Source organism: Chironomus tepperi, unplaced genomic scaffold, assembly GCF_022539635.2.
Source record: "Chironomus tepperi strain 1889 unplaced genomic scaffold, CSIRO-AGI_Ctep_v1 contig_88, whole genome shotgun sequence".
NCBI lineage: Eukaryota > Metazoa > Arthropoda > Insecta > Diptera > Chironomidae > Chironomus > Chironomus tepperi.
Genome location: NW_027226210.1, coordinates 788104 through 801690, shown reverse-complemented (window position 1 = coordinate 801690; position 13587 = coordinate 788104). Strand labels below are relative to the sequence as shown.

The following is a 13587-nucleotide window of genomic DNA, read 5'->3' as shown; positions in this document are numbered from 1 at the left end:
AATTCAAATGCGTTTTTAACGACAAAATTTGACAAAAATAATCAATTAACCTTCCATAAGTCCATCTCCAAGCAAAAGTGATGAGAAAATATCAATCAACGAAGAAACTGACAACAAATGATGTGCGAAGAAGCTGAAAATTGCGGTAATGACACTCAAAAACAAGAGCTCTTTAAACTGCATTATCTTCTTTATTGAATTGACGATTTTAAAAAAGAATTGTGTAGAAACAACATATTTTAAATGATGTGAAAAAATTTCATTTTGTATAAAGTATGACCCTGAAAAATATTTTCATTTTTTTTTTTCACAAATATATATATAGCTGGATGTTTAATTAACTTTTTTTAAAAAAAATTAAAAAATTTACTTCTGTTTTAAGTGAAAACTTAACGGAATTTTCAAAAAATATTTAACGACGATAATCGCGTGATCTTGATCTTGAATAACGACGATTCCTACCTGAGCTTCGACTTCTTGATCTACGATACCTTAATGGTGACCGACTTTTACTCTTCTTTGATCGCTTCCTGTATCGAGAATCCGACCGACTTCTTCGTTTTCTCGGCGATGTTGATCTACTTGATGAATTTCCCCTATCACGTCTACGACTTGACGTTTCATTTTCATCAGAATCGCTATTTGTCCTTGAATCCTGATTTCCATCCCCTCCATACTTATGACGTAATTCACGTTGACGCTTTCGCAGCTTGATTGCCAATTCTCTCATTTCTTCATCGCGTTCCTGCTGTTGTTGAATTTGACGCTCTATTCGTTCCGTTTCAGCCTTTTTGTCAGCTTTATCTGTTATTTTACGAAATAAATAATTAATATTTTATTTTTGTGTCAATAATAAAGTCGTGATTGAAGACTTACATTGCTTATTTAACAAAATTTGCATTTTCTTCTTCAACTTTTCCCTTGGATTGCTAATTGATGGTCCACCGACTGTAGATCTGTTTAATCCAATCTAAAATTTTTTGTTTTGACGAGAAAATTGTGGAAGAATTTTTTCATAGTTAAATTAAATGTGAACTTAATAAGGCACTGACTAAGTTAATATTAATGATATACAGTCTGTTAAAGCTTATATATTATAAAAAAAAGACATGTAAAAAGATAAATTTCGGAGACATTTAACAGAGACTTGGTGATGACTAGTTATAATAAACCTAATAATATGCCCAAATGATTTATTTTTTGGTTTCGTTTGTATACTTAAATGAACATTCTTACTGACTTTGATATCTCCAGACCTATTGACGGATTTAAATTTGTATGCATCATTAGCGGAGCTGTAAATGGAATTAAAAATATATTTTTGTTATTAATCGTCATTCATTTGCATGTTTTATGATGTGTTGGATGTTAATTGCTGTTTTTGTGGTCTGTTGGGTCAATAATGATTGAGAAATTTGAAGAAAATTCAACTTTAATTTTCAACGAATTTTTCAAATTCAAAAATGTTTCGTTAAAAATTAGGTTCAAAATTTGAACTTCAAAATCGTTACAATATTCAAATTTGAAATGACCGTTATTCAGTCAATAGACATGATTTCCATTTAATATCCAATTAATGATCAGCTTATGCAAAAACTCAAGCCTTTCATCTTCCCACAATAAACAGCTGTGCAAGATCATAAATAACAATTTCTCACCTATCGTTCGAGCCATGTTTTTTATCATCATCCTCATCACTATCCACACTTAACGAACTTGAACTATCATCATCACGTTTTCTTCCATAATATCTTTTTATTGGTGGCGGTGCCTCAACAGTTATCGGCATTTCTTTATGACTCGAACTTGACCGCTTTTCTCTTATCGGTGATTTCGACTTAGATTTTGATTTTTCAGTCAGACTTTTCTCTTTTGACGTAGATTTTCTTTGTTTATCAGGCGAACTAGTTGAGGTACTACTTGATGACGAGGATGATGATGTCGAAGACGTAGAATATGAACTACTTGAACGCTTCCTGTCTCGGCTATTCGAATGTTTCCTATCTTTACTGCTTGACAGTTTTCTATCCTTGCTGCTTGAACGTCTTCGATCTGTACTGCTTGAACGCTTCCGATCTCGACTAATTGACCGTTTACGACTTGAAGACTTTTTCCTTGAAATTGATTTCTTATAAGACCTTTCTCGACTAGTTGAACGATGTCGGCTTGTAGATTTTTTGTATGACGAATGTTTCCGGTAACTTGTTGATTTTCTTCTACTCCTCGAATGTCGATTGTATGAACGGGACCTAGATCGACTTGATGATCGGTGACGGTACCTGATAAAGATTTAAAAATTTGTTATAAATTTAACGGCCAATTAAAATTTGAAAAATAACGGTTATAAGAAATTTAAAAAATCAAAGTTCGAAAATTGAACTTCAAAGTTAAAGGTCAAAATTAGAAAAATTGCTGTCACCTTTTACGGCTCCTAGACCTAGAACTATAGTACCGCCTCCTGGATCGACTTCTTGACCTCGATGATTTAGAACTATAACGTCTTTTTCTTGAATAACTTCGTCTGGAACGTGATGATGCACTTGAATGACGCCTTCTTGAATGACTACGTCGTTCTCGGCTTCTTCCTCTATCATATCTATCTCTTTCCATTTCATTCATATGCTTTAATTTATCAGCATTTTGTCTAACTTTTTCAGCAAATGTCTCATTTCTCCTCAAATTTATAAGATTCTTTGGTGCTGTTTTCTTAAATGGAATTGAAATTTTTGCATGAGGCTGTAGTTCCTCTTCGCCACCAAATGATGTGATGTATGTGATTTTTTCAACAGACGGTGACTTTGATTCTCTTGAGCTTTTGTCGCTTTCCTCGTCCTCTTCATTTGGCTTTTCTTGTTCCTCTTTTGCAGCATAACTTGGCGGTGAACTAATGACACGTCCTAGAATCCTCTTTTCTCGTTGTGACCGTCTTTCTCGTCGACTTTTCCGTCCGCCGAGAATCTTATCAGCTTCTTGTTCCTTCATTGCTTTTAATGACAATTTCTCATCTTCATCACGCGTTAGGTACGAAAATAAATCATTTGAATGCATTCCATATTTTTTCCCATAGTTATTAAGTTCATGTGCTTGTTGTGTGCCAACTTTTTTAACGTCAACTGACACGTCCATATCAATGTCAGAATCATCTGAATAATCTTTTGCATATTCCTCATAACGATTTGATGATGTTGATGATTCAATTGTTAAAATTTGTTGGGAAAATGGCACAGTTGTTGTTATAGATGAATCGTCATAATTATATCCAATTGCAGCTGTCGCTTGACTGTTTTTCTTCTTGTTCTTGTCACTTTCACTTTTCTCATTGCTGCCAAACTGCTCTTCGATTAGAATTTGCCTGAGAAAATTGTCTTCCGTTATTCCGAGAAATTCATTTTGTGCTAAAACTCGATATCGCTCATAATTAGCTTGTCGTTCCTCTTCCGTGATTTTTTCCGTTTCCTCTTTTTCTTCCTTTTTGGGTGATGGAATATAATCGAGATGTGCTCGGACGTCAAATCTGTCTATAAGATTGTTTTTCTGGTTTTGCCAAGGCATCCTATAATTAAATAAATTGAAATTTATGTTTTTAGATTTATGTTGAAGCATAAAAGTCATAAAAGTTTTGATTCCACTTTCTCACATGTGTGTATCATCCGTAACATCAGTGACTTCAAAGTTGATTTTACATTTTCTGCCGTGTATTTGCATAAATCGTATGGGATCTGCTCGCTGTAAAACATTAATTTTTAGTGATTTATGTCGGATGTAATTAATTAATGATTATCTTACAATTTTCTCATAATACTCTTTCCGTCGATCAGCTCGTTTGCGGTAGTCAACGAGCATTCCTTTGATCTTTTTCTCCTATTAATAGTTAATTAAATTACAATTAAAATCGAATAAATCAAGTTACAGTAAAACGGACATTTGAATTTTAAAAATTTACCGGTTTTCAAAAATTCAAATTCCTGAAAATCAGTAAAAATTTGAATTTTTGAAAGCCGGTAAAATTTTAAAAAATTCTCAACAAAATATTTAAAGTAGCAATTTTGCAAAACAAAAGAAATTTATCAATTTCCAGATTTTCATACCTGCTTCCTAGCTTCATGCCACATTTTTGCAAATTTTTTTATTTACTTTGCCAAACAAAAAAATATTTTTCAATATTTACACTTTATGACATGCTTTTTAGACTCATCTTATATATTAACTTATGACATCGTCACTTATTAACAAAACTACAATATTCTAGACTTGCTAGCTTAACTAATTGCTTTGGAATTAAATTTTTTAATGTGGCACAAATTTTTTGAGTCTAAAATAAAATAAATCTTGCGTCTTTGGGAATTTGAATTTTTATTTTCCGTTAGGGAAATTTTGTTGCACAGCCGGCTTTTTTGAGCATAAATAGCATGTGAAGCAGATTTTCAAGGTCAGTTGTGTTTATATGATTTTATGTGGCCTTCGTTGCGGTTGTTTTTGAACTGGTTAAGCAGAAAATTGAAGAAATGTAGCAAAATAAGGAAAACTCGTTATTTTCCAGGAAATTTTTAAATTCGGTCAAGTAATCTTTGAACTTTCTAGGGGACTATCAACCAAAAACAATGTAAACAAAGATTTTTTGCAGTTTTCAGTTAAATTACCATATTTAAGATCCTAATTAGCACCAAACGCTTAAAACAATTAACATCAATCACCTGCAATGCATTAAAATAGTCCATAACCCTTAATAAAACCAAAAATGACAATTTTTCAATTATAAAATTTATTGTTGAAAAAACATGAAACATTTCAAATAAAAAATAACGGTTAAATCTGTTATTTCATCATTCTAACATTCGAACTCCATAAATGGAAATTGACAATGTAGTCGGTATTAATCCTTTGTACACTTATTGCAAATGGCTGGAACGGATGAAAACAGAAAGCAACAAGTCTTCGTCCAGGCAATCCAGACTTTTGAACGGCATGTATACGAAATCTTAATAAATCAGAATCTCGTGCAAAAAATCGAATTGGAAATTCACTTGCTGCTTTTGGACGTTCCATTATTGATACCCATTTATCGTCATAACGAAATAATGAAAGATCCAGATAAGGACTAGATGAATAACTTTGAGCACTTATTGGAAGTTGTGCATTAATTCTTTTTGTTGCTTCAATAGTTCCACCTCCTTTTGCTGATATTATCGTCTGCTTGAATCTCTGATGTAATAAATTGGCATAAATATTGTTACTCGGTGAGCATGTCCATTGTGAATTTGACGAAAGTTTTGCATTACGAAAGGAATCACAGAAATTTTCAAATAAATATAAAAGCTCCTCACTGACATTATTATAGACTGCTAAAATCTTCTTTTCCCATATATTATAAATCACGAAAAATGACGTATGACTGTTGGGCTCATGTACTTTAAGTGTCACAACTTCCTCACTTGAATACTTTATAAGTAAGTGATCTTCATCCAGTAACTGGATCTTCCACATTCTTAATCCTAAATATTGATCGAAATTTTGATAAAATTTCCTTAAAGCTACTCGATCACCTTCCTCCGTTTTAAACTTGGCTTGTTGATATAAGTAAACTAAAATTCTGTGCTTAAGACTATTTATAGTCGGTTCTCGGAAAGCTCGATTTGTATTTAAGGATGTCGATGTATATAAAAATTGTTCTTCATTGCAGCAGAATCTGCCAATTTGTCGGACATGCATAAAAGTACCATCGAGAATGTGATAAATGTGAATTGTTTGATGCTGTATCGAAAGGACAGCTAGTGTGTCATTGTATAAATAAAGTCCTTGATTATGCGATAAAATTATCTTGTCAATTTTAAATTCAATGGAATCTGTTATTCGTCCTGCAAATAAAGGAATCAGCATTAATAATCAAACTGTTTTAAAAATAACTTATAGGATCACTGGAAATTCCAGTCAACTTCCAACGACATTGGAAAATTCTATTTGAATTTTGAAAAGTCGTTAAATTTTGAATTATTTAAAATTCATTAAAATATTTACCGTCAATAAGATCAATAATATAAAGTGTATAGTCCTCTAATGGACAGTTAGCTGTCGTCGATATAAACTCATTGTTCGTATATAGTTCATAGAAATGAGGCCGTAAATCATCAGAAATTAAAATTGCAGCACCAACAATAACATGTTTTCCATCATTACAGAACAAACTGCATTCTCGATTCAACTGTTTCTCACTGGAATCCATGTTGACGACATGTTTGAGCTGGAAGTAGACATTTTAGTTAGATCAGAGCATAATTTATTGAAATATTGAATGAAATTTACCCTAAAAAGCTTATCAAATAATTTATTCCTAATTTCGTATGCTCTATCCTTATTGATGTTGGGTACCACTTCATCTGTCCATTCATTAATCAATTCACCAGCTGCTGAACATCTAAATGCATTTGGAACTTCAGTAAATGTCATAAACAAAGTTAAATTGCAAAACTTACCCACGAAACTCGTAAATCTCCAGCGAAGCTTGATCGGAACTAAATGCAATGAGATAACGTCCACAGGGACTGAATTTTCTTAAATAACATGCCGGTTTCTCTATATTAGCTACAGTTAAATTAGGATAAACATTTTGATAAAATTCTAAATACGAAATATCTGTTTTATATCCAAAATGTTCGCGATTTCTGAGTCGATGAACTATATTCTGTGATTTTGACAGTTTCCTTGGCTTGATTCTTTCACGACAAATAACTCCATCATCGTCCGGTTGCATTATTTCACTTAAAACAAATTAAAATTAATGATTTTTAAGGTTTAAAATTTTGTAAACAAACCAAGTTCAATTTTCTTTTGTTTACAAATTTTGAACTTTAGATTGCGGTCCGGATGGGTAAAATGACCGTTAATTCTTAATTTTCAAACTTTTTGATAGAAATTTGAATTTTAAATGTCCGTTAAAAAGTAATATGAATTTTTATTAATTAATTAGGCTTATTTAATATACTGCCGCAGCTTTACTTTGCACAATTTAAAAGAATTCAGTTCAAGCATGTTCAAAGTTCTAATATTCAATGAAAAAGGGTTTCAAATTTCAAAGATAAAATAATTTTTGTTGAAAAATTAAGAAGTTTAATTTTAGTAAATGAAAACTGCTTTAATAGCAATAAATATATATTTAAGTATTAAATAGAACAATAAACTTTAGTATTCAGTTGAAGTTCATTGCAAAAATGGAGGAATTTCAGCGAAAAACGATCAATATGAAAAATGGCGTGAAAATCAGGTAAAAAGTACTTAATTCTTAATTTTACTATAATTAATAAATGATTCTTCATTAAACAGTGATTTTCTTGGAGATGGAGCAACATTTGAGATTGACACAACAGAAGAAGACGCCAATTATGATTATTCTAATGAAATTGACTTTAATAACTTTCCTGGATCTGAAGATCATTTGATTCCATTGGATACGCCTTTCAATGAATTGAAACTTAAGATGGACAATGTAATTCAAGATGTTTGGAAGAAAGTATACAAAGAAGCACCGAAAAATGCCATTTCTGTTGATTTATCAAGACATCGAGTGACTTATCATAGAAATTTATACATGGAAGAAGATTCTCATCCATTTGACTCGACATGGCTGAATGGCAAGCCTCATATCATTAATCCACATGAGACAAATCAGTATCTTGAAGGAATTTTGGATGCAATAAGCACAATGAAGGAAGGCGAACAATCTTACTTTGTCATTTCGTACCGAAAAATGTTTAAGGAAAAAGGATGTGAGCCAAGAGTTTTGCCATATGCTGACATATTCTGTGACTTGAAAGTCCTTAAAGTTGATGAAATAGGCGATCAGAACAATGTTGATCAATTGAAGGAACCAACTCTTCAAAAATCATTCCAAGATGCCAAAGTCATTTACAATGACGGACGTTTACGTGCCAAGAATCTATTTGAGAACCGAAAGATTGAGTCAGCAATTAAAATTTATGAAAAGATCGTCCAATTGCTTGAATTTTGCAAGACTGAAACCGAAGATGAAAGACGAGAACTCAAAGAACTGATGATTCAGAACTTTACAAATTTAGGCATATGCTACAATTTACGTGAAAATCCAAACAAAGCAATCTCTGTGATTCATCAAATTGAGACATTAACTGACATCAATAAGAATTCTAAAATTCTGTTCATGAAAGGCAAGGCATTGAGACTTTTGGGTGACTATAAACTCGCATCTGTTGCTTTAGAACGAGCTTATCGTTTATCTCCGATGAATGAGGCTATCGGAAAGGAACTGCAAATTTTGGATGCTTCTATGTCGAGTTATAAGGATATTAGTAAGAAGTTTGCTGATAAGCTGTTTATTAAGTAGGATTCTGATTGGAATATTTGGGATAATTCACTGGAAGACTAATAGAAGCAAGGAACCATCAACTAGAAAGTTCCAACTCTTGTCAATTGACAGTCAATTCAATATGTGCCTAGAACAGGCAATTCCTTAATAATTAGATCTAATCATGTAACTTTTTATCAATAATAAAGATATAATGATATAAACACATATTCATTCCAATCTAATTCATGAATTCATGCCTATCAAGACCAGAAACAATACAAAATGATGATCAGCACAAAGAATTAACATTAATCACAGCATGCCATGAAGTAAAAATGAACAAATCAAAGTAACATTTTGCTATCGACAATCTGAAGTTCAAAAATCTTTAGCGCATCCAATTAACCGACAATAAATCTCATAATCGATTCCATATACCCTAAAAAATTCATCTGGTCAGGCAGCTTAAACTTTTTTCAAAACAATTTTTCTTTTCACAAAAATAAGAAATTAAATTCCATAACAATGGAGGATGATTTCTACGTTTATAAGGAAAAGAATCTGTTTTCGGAATGTTTGAGTACATTAAGAGAGATACGACGTCAAGGAAGACTGTGTGATATCGTGTTGAAGGTAAAAAATATTGAAATTCCATTAAAAAAGATCCAGTGACCAACAACAAAACTTTTATCCGTAGGTCGATGATTCTTCATTTAGCTGCCATAGAGTTGTACTTGCAGCAACAATTCCGTACTTTTATGCAATGTTCTCACAAGATTATAAAGAATACTCGAAAAAAGAAATAGAATTAAAGGAAATAGACGCAACAGCTTTAGAACATTTAATTAATTACGCATACAGTGGATCCATAAGAATTGATACAAACAATTGTCAATCAATTATGATTGGTGCATCGTTTCTTCAATTAAATAAAGTTCGAGACGCTTGTGCTGAATTTTTAATAAAAAAATTTCATCCACAAAATGTTCTCGGAATTAAAGCTTTTGGTGATTCACTGTCTCATAATACATTAGTTGTTGCTGCTGATAAGTTTATAAATCAGAAATTTGCAGCAATATCAACATCAGAGGAATTTATGACGCTTGGATTTAAGGAATTAATTGACATAATCAGACGAGATGAAATAAATTGTTCAAGTGAGGAAGTGATTTTTGAGGCATCAATGCGTTGGATAAAATATAATGAAACTGATCGATGTCATTTATTGCCGGAAGTCTTGTCAAAAGTACGATTGCCACTATTATCGCCACAATATCTTGCTGACTTTGTTGCCACAGAGGAACTGATTAAAACAAATCATCAATGTCGTGACTTACTTGATGAAGCTAAAGATTATCATTTAATGCCAGAACGAAGGGAATTACTTCAAAGTTATCGGACACGACCAAGAGGAAATGAATTTGTTCGTGGTGAAATTTATGCTGTTGGTGGATTGACCAAAACAGGCGATGCTGTATCAACAGTTGAGATTTATAATGTACAGAAAGACGAATGGAGAATGGGCGAAGCAATGTCAATGTTAAGATCTCGTGTAGGCGTAGCTGTTTTACATAATAAGGTAAATGATCTAAATTCTCGATTGTTCTCAATGACAATAAATTAAATTTAATTAAATTAATCAGCTTTATGCGTTTGGAGGATTTAATGGACAAGAAAGACTGTCGACTGTCGAGGTATTTGATCCTGAAACAAAGACATGGAGTCAGGGAAAGACAATGATGTGTAAACGATCAGCAGTTGGCGTCGCGAGTCTAGACGATTATATTTATGTCTGTGGTGGATATGATGGAATTACGTCATTGTCTACAGTCGAGCAATTCTGTCCAAAAACTGATTCGTGGAAGAAAGTAGCACCGATGATGAAATATAGGAGTGCTGGTGGTGTTGCTGCTTTAAGGGGATATGTATATGCTCTTGGCGGACATGATGGACTGTCAATTTTTGATAGGTAAGTAATAATCAGCAAGCATATCGAATGTCTAGCTGTGGATCGAAATTACTGCTTATTTGAATATTAAATAGCACTGACTGGCTGACACACCCTCTGAAAAGTTCACGCTTCACGTTGTCTGCATGTGCTATGAAATATTGTTTATGAATATGGAAAATCAATAATTTCCATTGGCTTAGTACAGTTACTGCTGTTAGTGCTATTAAGATTTTGTAACGATTCTTTCACATTTGAATTATTAACGGTTTTCAAAAATTCAAATTTCTAACGGTTTTGAGAACCGTTTCAAATTCATTTTCTAACGGTTTTCAAAATTTTGAATTATGAACAATAACTTACTGTTAAAATTTTCAAACTAAAAATATACGTTAATTTACTTTTTAGTGTCGAACGATATGATCCAAAGACTGATAAATGGGAAAAAGTCAAGTCAATGACAAGTCGAAGGTGTCGTTTAGGAGTAGCGACATTAAGTGGAAAGCTGTATGCATGCGGCGGATATGATGGATCTTCATTTTTAAGGAGTGTTGAGGTTTATGACCCAAACTTAGACACTTGGCGATCGATTGCTTCTATGAATGTGAAACGATCGAGAGTAGCACTTACTTCCAATATGGGCCGATTATTTGCAATTGGTGGATATGATGGAGAATCGAATTTATCAACGGTTGAAGTCTATGATCCAGTAACTGATTCTTGGTCATTTACATCATCAATGTGCGCTCATGGAGGAGGCGTTGGTGCCGCAGTTTTACCATTGTGATTTTATTAATATTAATATAATTAGAGCTGAATGTTCAATGCTTAAATTTCCATTAACCCACAGTGATTTACTTAAACAATTTAGCTACCTAACTATGGAAATACTTAATTTCTGTTTTTCTAAATCAAGTGATTTGTCTAAGCTATTCCGTAACCTTAATATGTCCACAAATGGACCTAAATAAAGAATTTATAATTTTTTGTTAACGTTATTAGAATTTTCTTGTGTTTGATTGACTTGCTGAAAGATCCAGTGACTCATTAACAAGCAATTTTTGAGGATTTTAAAAAACATTAATTAAATAATTTATTGATCATCTTCATCATCATCATTTTCAAGATATATGTTCTTATGCCCGAATTTTCCATACAATTGAGACTTTAAGCTTGTCATCTTCTCCTGGATCTCATTGACTTGAACTTCAATACTTGCAATTTCCTTTTCCTTGCTCTCTTTTGATTCTTGGAGCAGTTTCTGTGTCTTTTCGACATTATTGAAGATGAAAACTTCTCCAATTAGGAACTGGATTTGTTCGTCATCGACAAGCTCAATTTCTTCAATAGCTTCATCGATGTTGGTTAATTCGGCTTTTTTGGATTTTAATTCCTCTTTGAGATCTTCGATTTTTGCTACATGATTAGCAAATTGGTTTATTCTCATTTGATCATCGAACGTGATTTTGATGTCTGCATCTGGATCCTAAAAATATTTTCAATTTCTGGATGTTAGAATTTTCATAGCAAATAAAAACATGTTGAAAATTTTATGAATTAAACTTCTTATTTACAGCTGGATGTGACTGATACAATAGGATAATATACATACCGGTTGAAAAGCTCCTTTCTTCTCTACTTTTGCCATTTTTAAACTAGGTAAAATGAGTTTATTTTAATTTTAAAGAATAATATTTTGCAAAGTTCAAAATCACGTTCAGTTGAGTTCAATAAATTTTTCAAGTTCAAAAGTTGAACTTAAGAAGTTCGTTCAGTGCGAAGGAGAAAAAGTTCACATTTTGTGTTTATTAAGTTCCTGAGAATTTTCTCAATTTTCATCGTTTTTCCCGGCTTTTTAAAATAACTAAGTGAGTAATTAGCAAATTTTATATATAAAGATCATGGATATCATTGAAAAATAGTGATTTTAATTCAATTTATGTCAATTTTTGTGAAAAACATTTTCATACTTTATAAATTTATTAAATCCTCTAGAAATGGATCAATTATTAATGAATGCGGCTCAACAACTGGAGAATCAGTTGGATAGTGAGATTCAGAAGCTGGATAATTTGACGGTAGATGATATCGATGCGATTCGCGAGAAAAGATTGAAGGAAATGAAGGCACGGCAAGAAAAAATTGTCATTTGGAAGAATAATGTAAGAAAAGAAGAAATTTGATGAGTCAAAACTTATTAATTGGTGTCTTATTCTTTTTGTAGGGTCATGGAGAATATTCGGAATTAGCTGACGAGAAGGAATTTTTTGAAGTTTCGAAGAAATCTGAGAACATTGTTGTCCATTTTTACCGTGACTCGACAGAACGATGCAAAATTGTCGATAAACATCTTAAAATATTGGCCTCAAAGCATATTGAAACAAAGTTTTGCAAAGTAAATGCTGAAAAGTGTCCTTTCCTAACTCAACGTCTTAGAATTAAAGTCATTCCGAGCATAGCATTAATAAAAGACAGCAAAACAAAAGATTACATTATTGGATTTACGGATCTTGGCAATTGTGATGATTTCTCAACTGATATGATGGAATGGAGAATAGCACAAAGCGGTGCAATCGAATACAATGGTGATTTATTGACGCCGCCAGATGAGAAAAAGCGACAAACTTATTATAACAAGAACAAAACGATTCGAGGCAAAACCTACGATTCTGATTCCGATGATGGCTTGGATGATTAAATGATGATCATGCAATGATCTACCTTTTTTATAACTCCTTTTTAGTGCACTATTTCGTATTATTTTATATACTTTAACAAATGCTTCAAATTCTCATAAAAAATTTTTCGTCTAAATTAATAAAAAGAAACATTAAAAATTTTATTTTATAGAAAATTTCTATATGCGAAGAGTAATTGATGGATGTGAATGGATTTAATTGGCTTTTCAGAATGGTTTTTATGGATTTTCAGTTTATTTGAATTCTAAAATTTTCTAAATTTCCAGTGGAAAGTTGCTATTACTCTCTCATGTATAATTACACAATTTAAATAAAACTTCCAGTGAAAGAAATACTTCCAGTGGAAGATACTTAAGATTCCAAAATTCCAGTTTGTCATGGAAAATTCAAATTTTTTTAACTTTCCAATCGAAATTTTCAATGATTTTCCATTATTCCAATGGTAACTTGTCCAAATATTTTCAAGATTGTAATGAAAATTCCAGTTATTCCAAAATATGTCCAGTATTCCAATGGAAATTGTTATTCCAGAATCCTTTAAATGTTTCACAATATTTCCAGAATTTCATTGAAAGTTTCCAATAATTTCAAAATTGTTCCAGTATTTCATTGGAAAGTTCTAA

General features: G+C 32.1%; 6 protein-coding genes across 7 annotated transcripts; 3 read left to right on the top strand and 3 right to left on the bottom strand.

The window, feature by feature from the left end:
• Nucleotides 1-193: 193 nt before the first annotated feature.
• Nucleotides 194-4325, bottom strand: LOC139086726 (CLK4-associating serine/arginine rich protein). Of its 2 annotated transcripts, none has more exons than XM_070635304.1 (8): nucleotides 4089-4136; nucleotides 3787-3861; nucleotides 3638-3726; nucleotides 2420-3553; nucleotides 1659-2279; nucleotides 1241-1295; nucleotides 877-970; nucleotides 194-804 (listed from the first exon to the last, which is right to left on the bottom strand). In XM_070635304.1, the coding sequence occupies exons 1-8, from the start codon at nucleotides 4110-4112 to the stop codon at nucleotides 413-415; spliced, it is 2484 nt and encodes an 827-aa protein (XP_070491405.1). In that variant the 5' UTR covers nucleotides 4113-4136; the 3' UTR covers nucleotides 194-412. The 2 variants fall into 2 exon arrangements, 1 of the variants encoding a protein (XP_070491405.1); XR_011544058.1 differs by having other exon boundaries at nucleotides 664-804; nucleotides 1237-1295; nucleotides 4089-4325.
• A 484-nt stretch (nucleotides 4326-4809) lies between these two features.
• Nucleotides 4810-6817, bottom strand: abo (de-etiolated protein 1 abo). Its single transcript, XM_070635312.1, has 4 exons — nucleotides 6471-6817; nucleotides 6301-6412; nucleotides 6016-6238; nucleotides 4810-5855 (listed from the first exon to the last, which is right to left on the bottom strand). The coding sequence occupies exons 1-4, from the start codon at nucleotides 6746-6748 to the stop codon at nucleotides 4816-4818; spliced, it is 1653 nt and encodes a 550-aa protein (XP_070491413.1). The 5' UTR covers nucleotides 6749-6817; the 3' UTR covers nucleotides 4810-4815.
• A 388-nt stretch (nucleotides 6818-7205) lies between these two features.
• On the top strand, nucleotides 7206-8368 carry LOC139086757 (inactive peptidyl-prolyl cis-trans isomerase shutdown-like). The gene is made up of 2 exons (XM_070635339.1): nucleotides 7206-7258; nucleotides 7318-8368. The coding sequence occupies exons 1-2, from the start codon at nucleotides 7206-7208 to the stop codon at nucleotides 8351-8353; spliced, it is 1089 nt and encodes a 362-aa protein (XP_070491440.1). The 3' UTR covers nucleotides 8354-8368.
• Nucleotides 8369-8768: 400 nt separating this feature from the next.
• KLHL18 (Kelch like family member 18) lies at nucleotides 8769-11269 on the top strand. The gene is made up of 4 exons (XM_070635325.1): nucleotides 8769-8950; nucleotides 9015-9896; nucleotides 9961-10286; nucleotides 10674-11269. The coding sequence occupies exons 1-4, from the start codon at nucleotides 8843-8845 to the stop codon at nucleotides 11050-11052; spliced, it is 1695 nt and encodes a 564-aa protein (XP_070491426.1). The 5' UTR covers nucleotides 8769-8842; the 3' UTR covers nucleotides 11053-11269.
• Nucleotides 11270-11333: 64 nt separating this feature from the next.
• On the bottom strand, nucleotides 11334-12006 carry LOC139086744 (probable prefoldin subunit 4). The gene is made up of 2 exons (XM_070635326.1): nucleotides 11878-12006; nucleotides 11334-11751 (listed from the first exon to the last, which is right to left on the bottom strand). The coding sequence occupies exons 1-2, from the start codon at nucleotides 11911-11913 to the stop codon at nucleotides 11359-11361; spliced, it is 429 nt and encodes a 142-aa protein (XP_070491427.1). The 5' UTR covers nucleotides 11914-12006; the 3' UTR covers nucleotides 11334-11358.
• Nucleotides 12007-12030: 24 nt separating this feature from the next.
• On the top strand, nucleotides 12031-13120 carry LOC139086734 (thioredoxin domain-containing protein 9). Its single transcript, XM_070635313.1, has 3 exons — nucleotides 12031-12133; nucleotides 12261-12427; nucleotides 12490-13120. Exons 2-3 carry the CDS (start codon nucleotides 12263-12265, stop codon nucleotides 12961-12963), a joined length of 639 nt encoding a protein of 212 aa, XP_070491414.1. The 5' UTR covers nucleotides 12031-12133; nucleotides 12261-12262; the 3' UTR covers nucleotides 12964-13120.
• Nucleotides 13121-13587: the final 467 nt, after the last annotated feature.

Excerpts from the sequence above, each read along its gene's own strand:
- LOC139086726 (XM_070635304.1), bottom strand. The coding sequence starts at position 4,112 with ATGTGGCATGAAGCTAGGAAGCAG. Across the intron at positions 971-1,240 it reads ATAGGTCTGGAGATATCAAA|ATTGGATTAAACAGATCTAC; the intron begins GTCAGTAAGAAT and ends AAAAAATTTTAG. Across the intron at positions 805-876 it reads AATTTTGTTAAATAAGCAAT|ATAAAGCTGACAAAAAGGCT; the intron begins GTAAGTCTTCAA and ends GTAAAATAACAG.
- abo (XM_070635312.1), bottom strand. The coding sequence starts at position 6,748 with ATGCAACCGGACGATGATGGAGTTATTTGTCGTGAAAGAATCAAGCCA. Across the intron at positions 6,413-6,470 it reads GAGATTTACGAGTTTCGTGG|ATGTTCAGCAGCTGGTGAAT; the intron begins GTAAGTTTTGCA and ends AAATGCATTTAG. Across the intron at positions 5,856-6,015 it reads TATTATTGATCTTATTGACG|GACGAATAACAGATTCCATT; the intron begins GTAAATATTTTA and ends CTTTATTTGCAG.
- LOC139086757 (XM_070635339.1), top strand. The coding sequence starts at position 7,206 with ATGGAGGAATTTCAGCGAAAAACGATCAATATGAAAAATGGCGTGAAA. Across the intron at positions 7,259-7,317 it reads AAAAATGGCGTGAAAATCAG|TGATTTTCTTGGAGATGGAG; the intron begins GTAAAAAGTACT and ends TTCATTAAACAG.
- KLHL18 (XM_070635325.1), top strand. The coding sequence starts at position 8,843 with ATGGAGGATGATTTCTACGTTTATAAGGAAAAGAATCTGTTTTCGGAA. Across the intron at positions 8,951-9,014 it reads TGTGTGATATCGTGTTGAAG|GTCGATGATTCTTCATTTAG; the intron begins GTAAAAAATATT and ends TTTTATCCGTAG. Across the intron at positions 9,897-9,960 it reads TAGCTGTTTTACATAATAAG|CTTTATGCGTTTGGAGGATT; the intron begins GTAAATGATCTA and ends TAAATTAATCAG.
- LOC139086744 (XM_070635326.1), bottom strand. The coding sequence starts at position 11,913 with ATGGCAAAAGTAGAGAAGAAAGGAGCTTTTCAACCG. Across the intron at positions 11,752-11,877 it reads AGAAAGGAGCTTTTCAACCG|GATCCAGATGCAGACATCAA; the intron begins GTATGTATATTA and ends AAATATTTTTAG.
- LOC139086734 (XM_070635313.1), top strand. The coding sequence starts at position 12,263 with ATGGATCAATTATTAATGAATGCGGCTCAACAACTGGAGAATCAGTTG. Across the intron at positions 12,428-12,489 it reads TTGTCATTTGGAAGAATAAT|GGTCATGGAGAATATTCGGA; the intron begins GTAAGAAAAGAA and ends TTCTTTTTGTAG.